Raw genomic sequence first — 15,271 nt, 5'->3', positions numbered from 1 at the left:
ATATCTTGCTTTTACGCTAGAATTTTTTATCAAACCAAGCAGAAAAACTACACTAATTTGGAAAAAATTCTGAACCGTAGTTTTTTAAACGACTATGCTCGGAACAATCTGTGCTACTGGCACAGTAACCGGCTATCCTTGTTGAATTGAGAAAATTTTTGCGACTTGCTACTAGCTAATCTAAATTACTTTTACTTTTGAGTTCAAATTTACTTTTGCGAGGAGAAAATAAAAATGCTATTATCTGTACAAAGCCCTGAACGTTCCAACTGCATTTTAAGGTAAATGGAGCAGTGTTCATTTTTTGAAAATGGGTGACATTTAAAACTTTTTTTTTCTAAATTCAACTTTTTTGAGCTTTCTTAAATCATCTCCTCATACACTATTTAAAGTACAAAGTGATATATTTCGCTTATGATGAAGTGTTTAATAGACCAAATAGCTGGTCTCAATTCAGTTTGGAATGATTTCCTAGGACAGATTAAATCACCACTCACGCAATGGTAGCGCGAATAATATCGCACGTTTATTGTTCCAAAATGGCCGAATTGGCAATTTTTAAACCCCCATAGTTTCACGAGAAATGATCCAAGCTGAAACATTTGCTTTAAATTTGAGTTCAATAGAACACTTATTTCCAATGATCAAAAAAATCCGTCAAAAACTTCCAGTTGAAAAGTCAAAACTTGCCTAGAGAAAAAAAACCGCCGAGCACAAATATTCTGTCATTTCCTTCGAAATCAATTGGAACAAAAAATGCATTCCCCAATTGATTTTTTTTGTTCCGAAATCCCATCTGATCTGACATAATTTTTAAGTAATAGCATAATTCATTATATAAAATAAAGTTTTGGCATTTAAAGTAGTTTTGGTTCTACTTAACAATCTACCCCTCCCCCTCTTATGGTATCTGAAGAATATCTACATCTATAAATAAATACAGTAATTTAGCACTAGAGCTTGTATTGAGAATTCGAATTTTGCAGCATTCTGATTAATCGAAAAATCGACCATTTTGATCTACTTAAAAATCTCCCTCTTTCTTGAAGGGGCTAGGTTGTTCAGTAGATTGGATCTTGTTAACTATCCCCCCTCCTTTGGACCTTGTTAACTATTTCCCCCCTTTTTGGACCTTGTTAACTATTTCCCCCCTTTTGGACCTTGTTAACTATTTCCCCTATGCATGTATTATTTTTGACAACCATTTTTATATAAAATATGCATTTCAAAGTGTCAACCATTAAGTGGGTTTTCATTTTCGCGCGTTGGTATTTGTATTACTCACTATTTATGTAATACCCACGTAAAAATTTTTATTAATATATTTTTTCTGAAAATTGTTTCAATCTATTGAAAATGTGGCCGCCAGAGTTGAATTTCTGAAAATCGAAATAGGGGGGGATAGTTAACAAGATCCAGTAGACCCGCCGTTTTAAATTAAAATTCCTTCGGACCAAGTTAACATCCTCCCCCCTACTTGATCCATTCCTTCTAATTGTACTAAAACAACTTTTTGCGCCTAGAGAACTGTCGTGGTTTTTGTGTCTGTACGTTCCTGGATTCCAGAGACAAATCTTTAAACATATTAAAATTTTATCGGAACGATCAAAGAAAACGGAAGACAAAAAGAAGAACGTCCTTGTTGCGGTATCCGATTACAAATCACAAAATGCGCAGTTTGGCTCGTAATGTGAAAATATATAGTATAATTTTACCATTTCTCAGAAAAATCGCTTATACAGTTGCATATGTTATTCTATGGTGGTTTTTACGTCATCGACTATTGATTGTAATTGTAGAATGTATAATCCGCAAGCAAACTGTGGGTGCCGGACATCAAGCCGACGGGACTTCAAGCCGAATCGTAAAATTAGGGACTTCAAGCCGAAAATTTTCTCATTAAGTCATGAAATAAGGTTATTTTGAAAACTTTTTTAAAAGAATTTCTCAATTTCTTGGTCTTTATTCGGTAATTAATAGCGTTTTCACGAAATTTAAAGCTCCAAATGAAGTATAGGAAAAGTGAAAAATAAAACACGGTTGAAGGTAATTTTCTTGTTTATAATTTATGCATTTCAAAAAACGGCTGATATTACAAACTTATGCCAATCATAAGTAATTCATTGTCATAAATAACGCTTATTATGGACTAAACTAGCCTGAAATTTTGAAAAGAAACGTTTTACAGATGAAAAAAATAATGGTTTGAGGTGCTTGTAAAGTTTAATTTTCGGCCTGAAGTCCCTTCGGCTTGAAGTCCCGTCGGCTTGTTGTCCTAGACCCGCAAACTGTATGGTAAATGTTCTTGAATACTCTTTCATGTTACCATATTGCCAGCCTTATTCAACATAATACCATAACACATCAAGCTCGATCTGCATCTAAATTTCAACCAAAATTATTCATCATTTGTTCATTTATTTCTCCGTTCATTTAGAAAAGCTTGAAAACCGAAAAAAAATATGCGTTTTTCAATCTAAGAAATCAAAACGTTTACTTTGATTTTAAGCAACAATTTTCGTAATTGTTAAACTACGTCGTGCACGCAAAATGAGAGGCTCATCTCACAATGGATTTTATCAGCCTAACAATACGTACAACAAGCTCACTTCTGAATTAAACAAGCTCAAAGTAAGGAACTTCAACCCGGGAGAACTTACCATATTCGGTAACAATCAAATCGGACAGGGAAGCAGGAGTTCCGTTTTCGAAGCGAAGATAAATCAATCCGGTGAAAAAATTGCCGCGAAAACTCTTGATGTTTTCGGAAGGAATCGGAGAACTGCAAAAAAACCTGATGATTTGCTGTATTATATTGACATCTTTAACTCAATCAACCATGCAAACATTCTGAAGTTTATCGGAGTTTCATTTGATTCAAACACGTTTTACGAGCTAACTGAAATCTGCGACTTTGACCTTGAAAAGTTTTCACACAATTATTTTTTTCAAGGTCAACAAAGTTTCCCAGATGCAACTTACAAGAAAATTCTGACGGATACTTGTGAAGGTATGAGTTATTTACACGGCGCTGGAGTTTTACACAGAGATCTGAAAGCCGATAATATCTTATTGAAAAGGGCTGCTGATGGAGTTTCTTGGATTGCGAAAGTTGCCGATTTCGGGCTCGCAAAAAGGGTCGGATCCGACAAGAAAGTTCCTCGAGGTCCAGTCAAACTGAACCCACCCGAAGCTCTCCTTTGCATTTGCTCGGGTTGCAGGGTCGAAAATAACCAAGATCCAATAAGCTTGCATTTATCTAATCTACAAATTGGGACATCAAGTTCTACAAGCGTTTCAAATCATAGGTCCCAAGGATGTCAGCACATTTACCCATTTTACACTCAATCAGATGTTTACATGTTTGGTGTTATGGTGTACTGCATATCGCATAAGAGAGATTTCTTTGGCAGAGAACGGACAGGACAGATAGCCGAAAAAGTGAAATTTGGTCAACGGCCTGTTTTTGATCAGCGACGGGTTTCGAATCAACTGATTAAAATTATTTCTGATTGCTGGGAACAAGACTACACGAAAAGGCCCTCTTTTGAAAACATTTCTCTTCTCATAAACTCATTTTGAGCATACCAAAAACCGATTGAGTGACAAAGTTTTATTACAGAAAGATGGAATTGAAAAATTATGTAATTTACAAAATACAAATAAATTTACGATCATTTTGCAAGCCTAAATTGTAAATTCAAATTTGACTCTTGTTAATTTTTTTGAGTCAAAGCACTGAGAAATTAGGTATGAAAGATAGGTAGCTCATAGCAACAATTGTCATGCTGTCAATTTTGACAGCAAATTTATAAAAATTGACTTTTTTGATATTTGGTAGAAAATGAATTAAGACCGTTATTCGGTCTGACAACCGGTTTTGGCGATGTTGTGATGACTTCACATCTTTGTGCAATGACGTAACACTTTGATGTTGTTACGCAACATTTTTCCTCCGGTTTATGATGTCATTTGCAGACGCCATTTGTGTTTGAATTGATGGCGATGACGTCACAGTTTCTTAGAGTAGAGACTGCTCTGGTGTTCCTGGTTGTTGGAGTTTGAATTCACTGTAAGGTTGCACCCGGAGCCCCGACCCGACTCCAGATTCGTGCAGTCCGAGACACTCTCGTGATGCGTTTCGGCTAAGGAGTCGTACCTGAAAACGAAAATCATTTAAATTGATCTCGTGACATGGAATCATCTTAGGTAGGGTTTTGTGAATGATTAAGATTAAATAATATCGTGTTCAAAAAAGAAAAAGCGTATCACAAACTGTTTATCTCCTTACGCGGAAACGTCTTTAGTTGCCTTAAATAAAACCAAGATAGAATCTATCAGGGATAGGGCCCGGGGAAACGTCGCTTCAACATGATGCGTGGCAAGCACGCGGTTCTTGGCGAGACTCGAACTGGTAATCTTTTGGGGGTCTTTTGCACTAAACGGCACAATTTCATGATTTCTACATCTCTTGAACTGAAATTATTGTGGATGAATTTGATTGGCTAATTAGCCAATCAAGTTCCATCGACAATTTCTGCCACTTCAATTGAAATTTCAAGCAGATAAAATTATAAGCCGAAATGATAAAGAAAATTGAATTTTGTTTTGTCAAGCCATTTTACTGAATTTTGCTTGTCTGGGCAAGGTTTCAAAAGTGACTCAAAATTAATTTGATAATTTGACTCGAAGTTCCACCTTTTCGGCAATTTCGGCTAATATTTTTATCTGCTAGAAAAGTTGATCGGAATGCCTGACCGTGTAACTTGAATTTGATTGGCTAAAATTACCCAATCAAATTTGATCGCATAATTTCCAGCTTACGATGTAGAAAAATTAATTTTGGGCCGTTTAGTGCATAAGACCCTCTCTTGGTTCCAATTTGCCTTTTCTAAGCAGAAGACGTTCGTTTCTCACCTGTTGAGCAGACTCTGCTCCTGCGAGTGCTGACTCATACTGAGGGGGTTAGTAGGGGGCATGAGAAGGGGTGCCTGGACGTGGTGGTGTTGCACGGGGGTGCTGGACCTGCTCTCGCCGGAGAAGTAGCTCTCGCCTGTCCTGCAGTTGCCCTGTCTCGACTTCTGTCTGATCTGATTCTTGTAGGACTCCTCGTTGTTGTTACTCATTGCTTGTACGGGCGGAGAGTCAAATTGGGAAGTGCGAACTCCAATTCCACCTGAAGAAAAGAGCAAAAACAATGACGTTTGCGATATAAACACATCGATTCGTAATTTTACGATATAAACACATCAGATTTTTTTGTGACATATATATATTTTTATATATATACTTTCAGCTCAATTCGCCTATTCGAATAAGAATCATTTCTGAAAGGGCAAACGCTATTCAATTAGGTAAAACGTGTCATCTTAAATAAGTGGCTCGGCTGTTAGGGATTCAACATACCAAAACCAACGCAATTAGTTTTCGGGTTGAAAACATGAACGTGGTAAAAAAAATAGTAGTAAGACTTGTAGAGTTTTTAATCAACCAACCATACATTTTTTATGGTCGGTTAATTATGGAAAAAGTACGGAAAAATTACTAAAACGAACATTTGACCATGTAGTTTAGAAACAAATTTTTGAGATTTTTCTGATCTTCGGTCAAACAAATTTTCTGATCTTAGATTTCTGGTAAATTGTTATGCGACGAACTGTACTACCTAGGTTACTACTTGATGATAATTATTGGCCGTACAGTATCTATTATCCTCGATGCTGTAATTGAGATTTCGCAATAAACAAGTTTGCAGGCTTTGCTTTCAAACAATTTTTGTAACTGCATCTAAAAAAATTCAACTTCAATTGTCATTTTTAATAATACCAATAACTGCCGCTTGCGAGGAAATGTCGCCTCACGTTTCGGCGACAGAAATTTTTTCAAAGCTTACATAATTTCATGAAAAAAGATGAAAAACCTTTTAAGGCAAAGCAAAAAATGGCAAAAAAACTGCAAGACGTCTTTTCATGTTAAACATTCAACATTTCTATTATATTTTTCAACCTACGCTTTTTAGAAATTATTCTACTTCACAGTGTGTAGGCGAAAAAATTACACACCGCCCACATTTTCAGCTAAACTTTCACATCCATAAACGCTTTAATTGATACTTAGTCATTTCTGTTCATGTGTGTAAAAGAGACAACAGGTAATTAAAAAAGGGCAGGCGCCGAATGACACTCCGGATATTCAGATTTCCCCGGGGATTAAAAATACGTCCCCGCCTATTAGTTTACAAGGCTTGCACTGCTGACAGAAAGTAAACAGTATAAAGTCAACAGGTTTATTTAGGAGCTGAGTGTATGATGAGTATGTGTATTTGTTTGAAGATGCTAAATTGTCCAATAACCCCCCCCCCCCCCCCCCAAAAAAAAAAACAAAAACTAAATAGTTTCATTTTAAAAATGAGCTGAACTGTTGAAAAATAAAAAAAACATTATATGACAAGCTTTTTCATTTTCATATAAATCAAACAGTTGTTTCCAAAGTCACTTCATTTAATTTTCTGCGGAAATAACTCTAGTCTCTTAGAAATGTTACGTATCTTTTTTGTCGCATTTTAAAGACAAATATACCGATATTTTTCCGAAGCTAAAAAAATAGTTGTTGCCAAAATATATCAAAAACCGGAAAATATTTCATCAATCAACGTAAATCAACATTTTTCATTTTCATGCTATCAATTTCAAGTTCACACAGTACGATTAATTATTCTCTCATTAAATTTAATTTGATTTGACCTTGAAAACTTTGATAAAAAGGAATAATTCAAAACTTTCCGGCAGAAGCTAAAAAAACTATTTGAAATTTTGGCTCTCTTAGCTATGTCCCCCTCTGGTACCTAGTAAAGAATATCCCCCACCCTACAAGAAAATGTATCAACGATTAAGCATATGAGAATTTTATACCTAGTAACAAATCTCTCCCCCCTTGCAAAAGGAGGATATAGTTAAAGAGATCCGAAATTATTAATTATTATAATGAAGGGGGGGGTGTGAGCATGATTTGCCTACCGTTTGGCCACTGGGCCGACCCCCTGTGGTGCACGGGAGGTCCAGTGAGGTAGAGGGGGTGCCCGGCTGCAGCTGCCAGTCCCGGGTTCACTCTGCAGGCGGGGTCGAACTCGCTACTCACCCCGTGCATGCGGGTGGTGACGTCATCACTGTGGGTGCTGGCTGCAGCACTCCTCTCGAACAGGTCAATTCGGTTCATCTGCGGTGGCGATCCGTGCGGGTAGTTACCACTGAACAAATCAGAACGCAAAAATTACATACATTCTAACTATTAAGATTTGTGCAATAAAGACAAGAAATAGTCATAAAAATTTCAGCATTAATTGAAACCATATCCGATCATACTAAGCAGATCAAAAAAATGTCCCAGACAAATGGCGTCTTTTTCTTTGAGTTACAATAAATCTGTAAATTGAATTTGCTTTTTTTGCTTCGTTCTTCCAAAATTTCAGTGAGAAAAAACTTCATGCAAAAGTGATATCTTCAACTATATTCCCCCACCGCCCCCCCCCCCCCCACCGCCGTACCTAGTAACGAATATCCCCTATAAAGAAATAAATCAACGGTTAAGTATATCAGAATATAAGGAGTACATATAGTTAAAGAGATCCGCAAAAACTATCACATACTCTTGAAAACTAAATGTTGTCATAAACAGTCGATGACTCACAAGTATCGGCTGTCCTTGTCGCCGATGTCGGACCCCCCTCCCGGGGGCCACCGGTCGGATCCCCCCGCTGGGAAGTAGTAGCCACTGTCCTGGTACAACATACCCGCGTGATCTAAACACAGGAGACTCTTTTTACGACACAAAATAAGCTAAGTAATTCAATTGTCAAATTCAGATTAATAAGGCTGATTGGGAGCAGATAGGCATCTTTACTACTGGTTAAGCTAAAGCTATTTGCAGCAATCATAAGCGAATAAAATTTATTGTATTGTCAAAGAAATGGTTCATACTTGTTTTGACTTAAATACTTTTCCCCAGAAGCGTGCCGGGTGTGAGGGAGGGGGGTGGGGGTGGTGGGCGCGGTGGGGGCAATCGCCATTTACCTCACAATTCTGGTTGCCAAATTTTTCTAAAGGGTCCCCCCTTTGGTATTTCATTACGAAATCCATTTTTGGTTGACCAATCTTAAAAATTTTCAAAGGGCACCTTCGGCGCAGTATAACCAATTTGAAGGAGTCTTTTTTAGCATGTTTTTTTTTAAATTTGCCTGCGGCGCAGAAAATTTTTGGGCAAAAAAGGTCACTAGTGTTTTCGGATAGCTCGGAAAATCAAATTGATCGACCTATAAACTCAAAATTTCCAAAAGTTGTCGAAAATTTTCTGCGCATGCCACTGTTTTTTCCCTAAATTGTTTGCGCACAGCTCCAAGTCCCTCCCCCCCCCCCTCCTCTACTTCTTCTAACGACCTCTTTACTCCATTTTTTATGCTATTTCCTGAACAATCCATACCAAGTTCCACATCCGTTTCAGCATGGCCGTTTTTATGACTGAGAAACAAGACCGTTAGTTACTTGAAAAGAGGTCGAAAAGTGTCATGTCGGAGGGGGGGGGGGGGGGTTGGGCGGAGGGGGGTTGGGAGGGGTGCGAAAAAAGAGGGTAGAAATCCGGAATAAAAAAGTGAGATGGGGTAAAAACGAGAATAAAAATCCATTGGAGTATAAAAGATGGTATAAGAGCGTATGGGGAAAAAGAAATTGAGTTAAGTGAAGTACTAAAGGGCGTAATACGACACTAAGCAAGAAAAAAACTAGCAATAGTCGACAACTAGCAGAAAAATACAGGTAGAAATAACAGACAATCCGCATTAAAAACAACTGGCAGATTACTCTTCGCTGCCGTCGCGCCAACGTGTCTCGAGTTTACTAACGGATGGCAATTCTTATACAAAATTTAGAGTCGATTATTGCCGCGAAGAGGCGGAGCGTGCAAAGCGTGCCCACCGACGAACTAAACTTTTTTAGTTTTCAAACCGAGCTAAAAAAATTTTTAGTTTTTTTTTTTAGTTTTCAAGCCAAGCGAGTTGTCGTTCTTCTTAAATTTTGATAGTTGTCGTTCGTTACGACTTGTCTTTTATTGCAAATTGTCGGGTACTGCTAACAGGGTAAAAAGGAAAACACTCCAAGAGAATTTTTTTTTGGCTGAACATCGCAAAAGTTTTAATTTTTGTTCACGAACATTCAGGTAGCACAGACAATTATCAGATGGGCTCTAGGATTATCTAATATTAAAGTGGTATTTTCAATGGCAACATCGGAAAAGGTGAAACTATTGCTAATTTTATTATTTTCATGCTCAAAAGTATCCACGTAGTGTGTATATATCATTTAGGTCAAAAATTTGAAGAAAAAAAAGAAATAAGTGAAGCTTTTTTAAAATCGTTTTCCGAATCAAAGTTTGATTTTCTATTACAACTTGAAAAACTTTTTTTTGTAATTTTTAATTAAGTTGCAAAAAATAATCTTATTCAAATAAAATTTGAAAGAAATATTTTAAAGGTAACAAATCTTACATTCCCTTGTATTAACATAAAAATGTACTAATTTTGGCAAAAATCTAGGTAGAACCAAAATTGTTTATCATATAATTTTGATAGAAGGAAAAACGATAATCCTAAATTTTGTATACTTCCATAGCACATAAAATTTTAAGAAAATTCTACGACAAGCATTTCTCATAAATAGAAATTATATGAATAACCTTTTTTTATATATGAGATTTTTTTTATATGTATTTTTCTTTTCAGAAATACGAATTTTGTTTCGATTTCTGTTTTGACCGAAAACACAATAGCCAAGTTTTTCTTTTTGTTAGAAGACCAATAGGTTAAGTGGCGAGACTCGCACGCACAGGTGAACCTCAATTGAAAATTCGCCAGAAAAGTTGACGTATTAAGTTTCAATCATTGAGTTATAACTAAAAACCTTTTGTATATGGCTTGACAAGAGAGGATATAGAATTTTTTCGAGAGGAAGAGAAGAACTGCAAAAAATCCGGAAAATGGTCATCTTTTTTCTTTTATGTAGTGCAACCAAATTGATGTGCCAGGCTCTCAATAGCACTAAAAGGGCAATGTTTGGGCCAATTTTTACTCTAGTAGAGTAAAAATTTACTAGTCTGCTTGAAATGTTTTTACTCCAAAAAAATGTTGATCTATGTGAAAATATGAAATTTTAGGGTTCGACTCATAAAGTTCATAGTTTTCGGAAATCAGCTCTTTGAGCATAGAATTTTATTTTGCAACAAAAAAATTCATCAAAAATTTGCAGTTTTTATCTTCAAATTGTGAATTTTCAAACCATGTTTAAAAATGCCTATCAAACAGTTTTTCATGTATGGAAAAGGGAACATGATAAGCGTTTTTTATATACACGCAATGTAAAAAAAATTGTTATGATAAAGCATTTTTCTTGCATGAAATTGTATGACAAGCATTTTTGTGTATGGATGTCAATCATGATATTGCTCTTTTCGGTCGTGATTCAATCTAATTTCAATTATAAAACATTTTTCAGTTTTTGGCTTGAAATTTCTGTTTCATAGACAAATATGAAGTGAAGAATCGCTCTTGTTGCTTCATAAATGAGCTCAGTTTTTTTTAATCTCTGATGAACTTTTAATGTACCGGCTTTCGAATAAAAGATGAATATTTAAGCTCCGTGTAGTTTTTTCTTAGAAAAACTTCGAAATTTTTAACTTGCAACTTTGAACGAAGTTTTATACAGTTTCAAATGTATTGATGTACCGAGCTCAAGTATGAAATGATATTTTACTTGTGATAATTTTTCCTAGTTTGTGATGGATTGAAAATTGCCAACTTGGCTAGTTTGGGACAAATAACGCACGATATTATTCGCTCTATACAAGCGTAAGCGGTGATTTAATCCGGCTCATAAATTGTTTCATTTTGTCTTGAGGCAATCTATTTGGAACTAAATATTAAGTTGTTCCTAGACGCAATTTAAGAGACTGCAAACTTAACGTGTAGGGCGAGTATTTGCAAAAAAACGGAAAATTAGGCATTTTACTTACTTTTAAAAAAGTTTAATCAGTTAATGAAATTTTTTAAAAGTTCACTTATTTTATAGATCTTGAGGGGGCAATCAGAGAATTCAGGGCTCTGCTCTGATACTAGCGGTCTTGTTCTTCTGAAAATTTTTTTTTTGTAATTTCTGTATTTTCGTTTGTCGAATTAAAACATTTTAACGCATATGAATTGTCTTTAGTGGACCCGGAGGAGATATAGTACTAAATCTATTTCTTCAAAATACGAAGTTTTCGCGACCTTGGGGCGTCTTTTGTTCTTTTTTTGCAAATCCAGTTCACATTATAAATACTCGAGTTAACATTTAAGTGATTGATTTGACAATTAAAGGATGAAATATCAGGTGATTCCCATTTACATTTAACCTATCATTCATTTGATTTGATTTAAACAATGGATCAGCAAAGATGACGTCATGATGGTATAATAATAACAAAAGATGTTACCATGAAATGAGTCAGCCCAGCTGATGTTTCTCTAATGTTAGTTTTCAATTTAATTTCAGCAGGGGGCTCTTTTCCAGTTTCCCCCCTTCAGAATACCGAGTTTTATGTTTGTTTTACGTGTTATTACGGCTAAATGCGTGATGTTACGCTGTAAAGTATGAAGAACAAATCTGTTCACAGTTGTCGATTTGTTCACCACGCCAAATTTCATTGCATTATGACAACGTTAAATAGACTTTTCAAAATTGAATTTGAAAGGGGGGGGGGGGGGGAACTGGAAAAGAGCCCAGCAGGGGAAGAAGCAAACCTACCATACAAATTATGCATGTAAGAAGTGGAATAAGTATTCATGGCGGCACAGTTAGAGGCTAAAAAGTACAAACTAAGTGTGAATTTGGGGGAAAATGTCATAAAACATGCTAAGCAGTGGACCATTTTTTTATCGTTTCTCGCTCTGCCGTTGCTCATGATATCGACAGTTTCACATTGAAACGACATTCTTCCTCTTAAATCTGCCATTTTATAAAACTTCATATTTTGCAGGGGCAAATCTAAAATTTTCTCGAGGGGGGCGGATTTTCAAAAAAGTTTAAAAATTTAACCGACCTTTTTTTAGGTTGACTAAATTGATTTTCCGAGCGAGCTCTCCCAAAGCACTAAAAAGACCTTGTTTTGGTCAATATTTCTGTGCACCAGGCGAAATTTTTTAAAAACAGGCCATAAAAGACGTTTTTAGGCCTTTTTTTTGAAAATGTTGACCAAAAAATTGCGTTTTAAAATACCGCTGATATTTTGTATGCAAAAAAAATATACTGCAACAAAAAAAAAATCAAATTATCAAAACCCTACAGGAATACTCTTTTGTTTTTTCTCTTAGTCGCAGAAACTTTGCACCCTGAAAGCGCCATTGGCAAGGTCCTTTTTTCACCTTTCTTCTTACTTTGAACAAAATTCAAGACTGTTCAAATATGCCTCTGGGTAAAATCAATATACGTGATTAAGACACCAGAAGGCAGACAAATGATATTCCACCATGAAAATCAGTCATCGAATCACATCAGTGCAAAGATAAAAGTGGGCAATATGGATTTAAACTGATGGAATTGGGCTAAATTTGGGTGAAATTCGGGCCAAATTGTCTCACCTGCTCGACTGCTGCTTTGTGTTGATATGGAGAAAGGTCTTTCATCTGAAACAATCACGCACAGGTAACTTTTTGGAAACAAAAAAATAGATCACGTAACAGAATTAGGAATAAAGAAATGGTAAAAATTTTCAATTTGCATTATTACAACTACAGTTAAATTAGAGGGAAAAGTTGCGAAGTATCACGCTACCACTAAAAAGGAAACTTGACAGAATTTTCAATAGAGGAGGGAGAGTTAACAAATCAATATCAATGAGCTGTCAAGTGTGTATAGTTTATCAGAATATCGATTGCTTCCCTTTTGGTCTGACAGAAAAATGACTCATAAATACCAGCAAAAAGCATGGAAGGAAAAGAAATGAATGTGTCGTTTTGAATTTTTTCAATCTTTGAAAGTTTCTGAGCAAGACGTCAAAACAGTTAAAATTTTCCGGCCACCGGTCACAATGGCAATTTTTAAACTTTTTCTAAAAGAAATACGAGAGTAAATAAACCAACCAAAAATGCGCGGAGATTATGAGCCAGCCAAAAAGTTACATCATATGAATGAATTTGCACAACTTTCGTAACTGTTACATATTTGTGATCTTTTTAACAATTTCACCCCTTATTGCAATGGGGGGGTACCATAGGCTAAGCCCTACCGCATAGACGACTTACCACCTTTGTTTTTGTTGAAGAATCGTTTGCGGCAGTATAGAGCGAGGAATATGAGGTTGGTGACGATGAAGAGGCCTGTGAGGGTGGGGAGAGCTATCATCAGCCAGAAGGGCATCTCTCGGAAGCTCTTGTGGGCTGAAAAGTCCTTCGGGTTATTAGTAGTCAATGGTTGAATTGATTATTATTATTTTATTTTCAAGCCAAAATTTATAAGCAGTTCTATGAAAATGTACGTTTACAATAAAGTTCGGCTTGAGAGAATACCAAAAATTTCGACTTATAAGTAGTGAATGCTTGAATTGATTATTAGTATTGTTCCGACTTTCGGTACGAAAGTAACGGAATATTTGTGCTCGGGGTGGGTTTTTTTTTCTTCAGACAAATTTCGACTTTTTAACTAGCTATATTTGACGGACTTTTTTTATATCATTCGAAAGGTATTGTTGTCCTGAGCTCAAATTTGAAAAGATATTTCACCTGTGATCATTTTTCGTAAAGTTATGTGGGTTTAAAGATTGCCATTTTGGCCAATTTGGGACAATTAACGCGCGATATATTTCGCGCTATTAACGCGTAAGCTGAGATTTAATCCGTCTTAAAATCGTTCCAAATTGGTTGAAAGAAGCTTATTTGCCATAATTGATTTGTTAAAAGGAGCTAAATCTATCTTTTTGTACTTTATAAGGCGTGTGGGGGGATGATTTTCATAAAAAATTTCAAATTTTAGAAGAAAAAAATTTCATTTTATTTTTATTACATTTAATTTTTTGATGTTATTACTGCTCCATAAAACCTTAAAAGGCAGTCGGAACATTCAGGGCTTCGCCCTGAAACGAGCAGTCTTGTTTTATTTTCAAGCCAAAATTTAGTAGCAAGTCTATGAAAATATACGTTTACAATAAAGTTCGGCTTGAGAGAATACCAAAAATTTCGACTTATGAGTAGTGAATGCTTGAATTGATTATTATTATTTTATTTTCAAGCCAAAATTTATTAGCAATTCTATGAAAATGTACGTTTACAATAAAGTTCGGATGGAAAGAATACCAAAAAGGCATCAGCCTGTCGGGTGGTTAAGTGGTTAGGTCTGCGCCTCTCAAGCGAGAGGTCGGATGTTCGAGGCCCACCATGATCCGTGCTGGTTGCTTGAGGGTAAGGCAACATTACCCAGCCCAGCAAAATAAACAAAAAAATTGCATGTAGTTCTGAAACAAGGGCACAACAGCGGCAGAAAACTATCCGATTATTTCAGACCACTAAATTTTTAATTTAGTTTCCTCTTAAATGGTGATTGGAGCTGCGAGAAAATAATCTGAAAAAGTTTCTAGTGGGACAAAAAATACCTAAATTCAATTAAAAAAACCCGGAAAAATTGTTTTTTACTAAAAGACCATTACGTTTTTTTTAGCAGTTGTTAATTATTGTGATAATTATCGCTGTTTTTTTGGCTATTTTTGTGTCTATATCGTAGACAATTGAAAACGGATATTGAGCCCCAATGATGGTATACGCTGTAAAAATTAACGCAGTATAACCCAAGGCGATTTTAACTAAATGTATGTTAATTAAAGAGGTCACCCAAAATCGTACCTGGTTGAATGGGAGCAGCATAAGTAGTGGCCTGAATAATCTCGGAACAGGCAGCCTCTCGGTTGTCGGGACCGACTCTGTTGTGAGCACACACTTTGAACGTGTAAGTCGTAGCCGACGCCAGACTCGAAACAGTATAATTACAATCCGAGTGGCTAGTCTTGCACTCAGTAGTGACTGTGGCGATCTTCCAGCCTTCGTTTTCTCTGCCCAGCACCTGGTATAGGATCTCGAATGCCTGAGGCCATCCGCCGTCGAAGCCTGTGGTCCATTTGAATGTCTGAGATTTGTGAGACGTTTCTTGAATCACAAACTTTGACGGCTTTCCAGGAACTCCTAAAACACCAAAACAAAACTCCA

At 36.1% G+C, this 15,271-nt stretch overlaps 2 protein-coding genes across 7 annotated transcripts in view; one reads left to right on the top strand and one right to left on the bottom strand.

Moving 5' to 3' along the window:
- Positions 1-2,289: 2,289 nt before the first annotated feature.
- On the top strand, positions 2,290-3,582 carry LOC134841242 (dual specificity testis-specific protein kinase 2-like). Its single transcript, XM_063857097.1, has one exon. It carries the CDS (start codon positions 2,551-2,553, stop codon positions 3,580-3,582), a length of 1,032 nt encoding a protein of 343 aa, XP_063713167.1. The 5' UTR covers positions 2,290-2,550.
- Positions 3,583-4,011: 429 nt separating this feature from the next.
- Positions 4,012-15,271, bottom strand: part of LOC134841240 (nephrin-like) — a 33,723-nt gene continuing 22,463 nt past the window's right edge. For 3 of the 6 annotated variants that reach the window (XM_063857093.1, XM_063857091.1, XM_063857096.1), the window contains 8 exons: positions 14,912-15,247; positions 13,322-13,456; positions 12,659-12,703; positions 11,826-11,882; positions 7,687-7,798; positions 7,017-7,246; positions 4,918-5,176; positions 4,012-4,159 (listed from right to left, as the gene is read on the bottom strand). In XM_063857093.1, the coding sequence (XP_063713163.1) occupies positions 4,012-4,159; positions 4,918-5,176; positions 7,017-7,246; positions 7,687-7,798; positions 11,826-11,882; positions 12,659-12,703; positions 13,322-13,456; positions 14,912-15,247 (1,322 nt within the window). The remainder of the gene's footprint in view (positions 4,160-4,917; positions 5,177-7,016; positions 7,247-7,686; positions 7,799-11,825; positions 11,883-12,658; positions 12,704-13,321; positions 13,457-14,911; positions 15,248-15,271) is intronic. The other 3 variants (XM_063857092.1, XM_063857094.1, XM_063857095.1) reach the window with 3 other exon arrangements.

This window comes from Symsagittifera roscoffensis, chromosome 3 (assembly GCF_963678635.1).
Source record: "Symsagittifera roscoffensis chromosome 3, txSymRosc1.1, whole genome shotgun sequence".
Classification (NCBI taxonomy): Eukaryota; Metazoa; Xenacoelomorpha; order Acoela; family Convolutidae; genus Symsagittifera; species Symsagittifera roscoffensis.
The sequence above is the reverse complement of the archived record's forward strand: the minus strand, read 5'-3'. Positions and strand labels throughout refer to the sequence as shown.

Bases quoted from the DNA above. Each gene is read 5' to 3' on its own strand.
- LOC134841242 (XM_063857097.1), top strand. From the start codon at position 2,551: ATGAGAGGCTCATCTCACAATGGATTTTATCAGCCTAACAATACGTAC.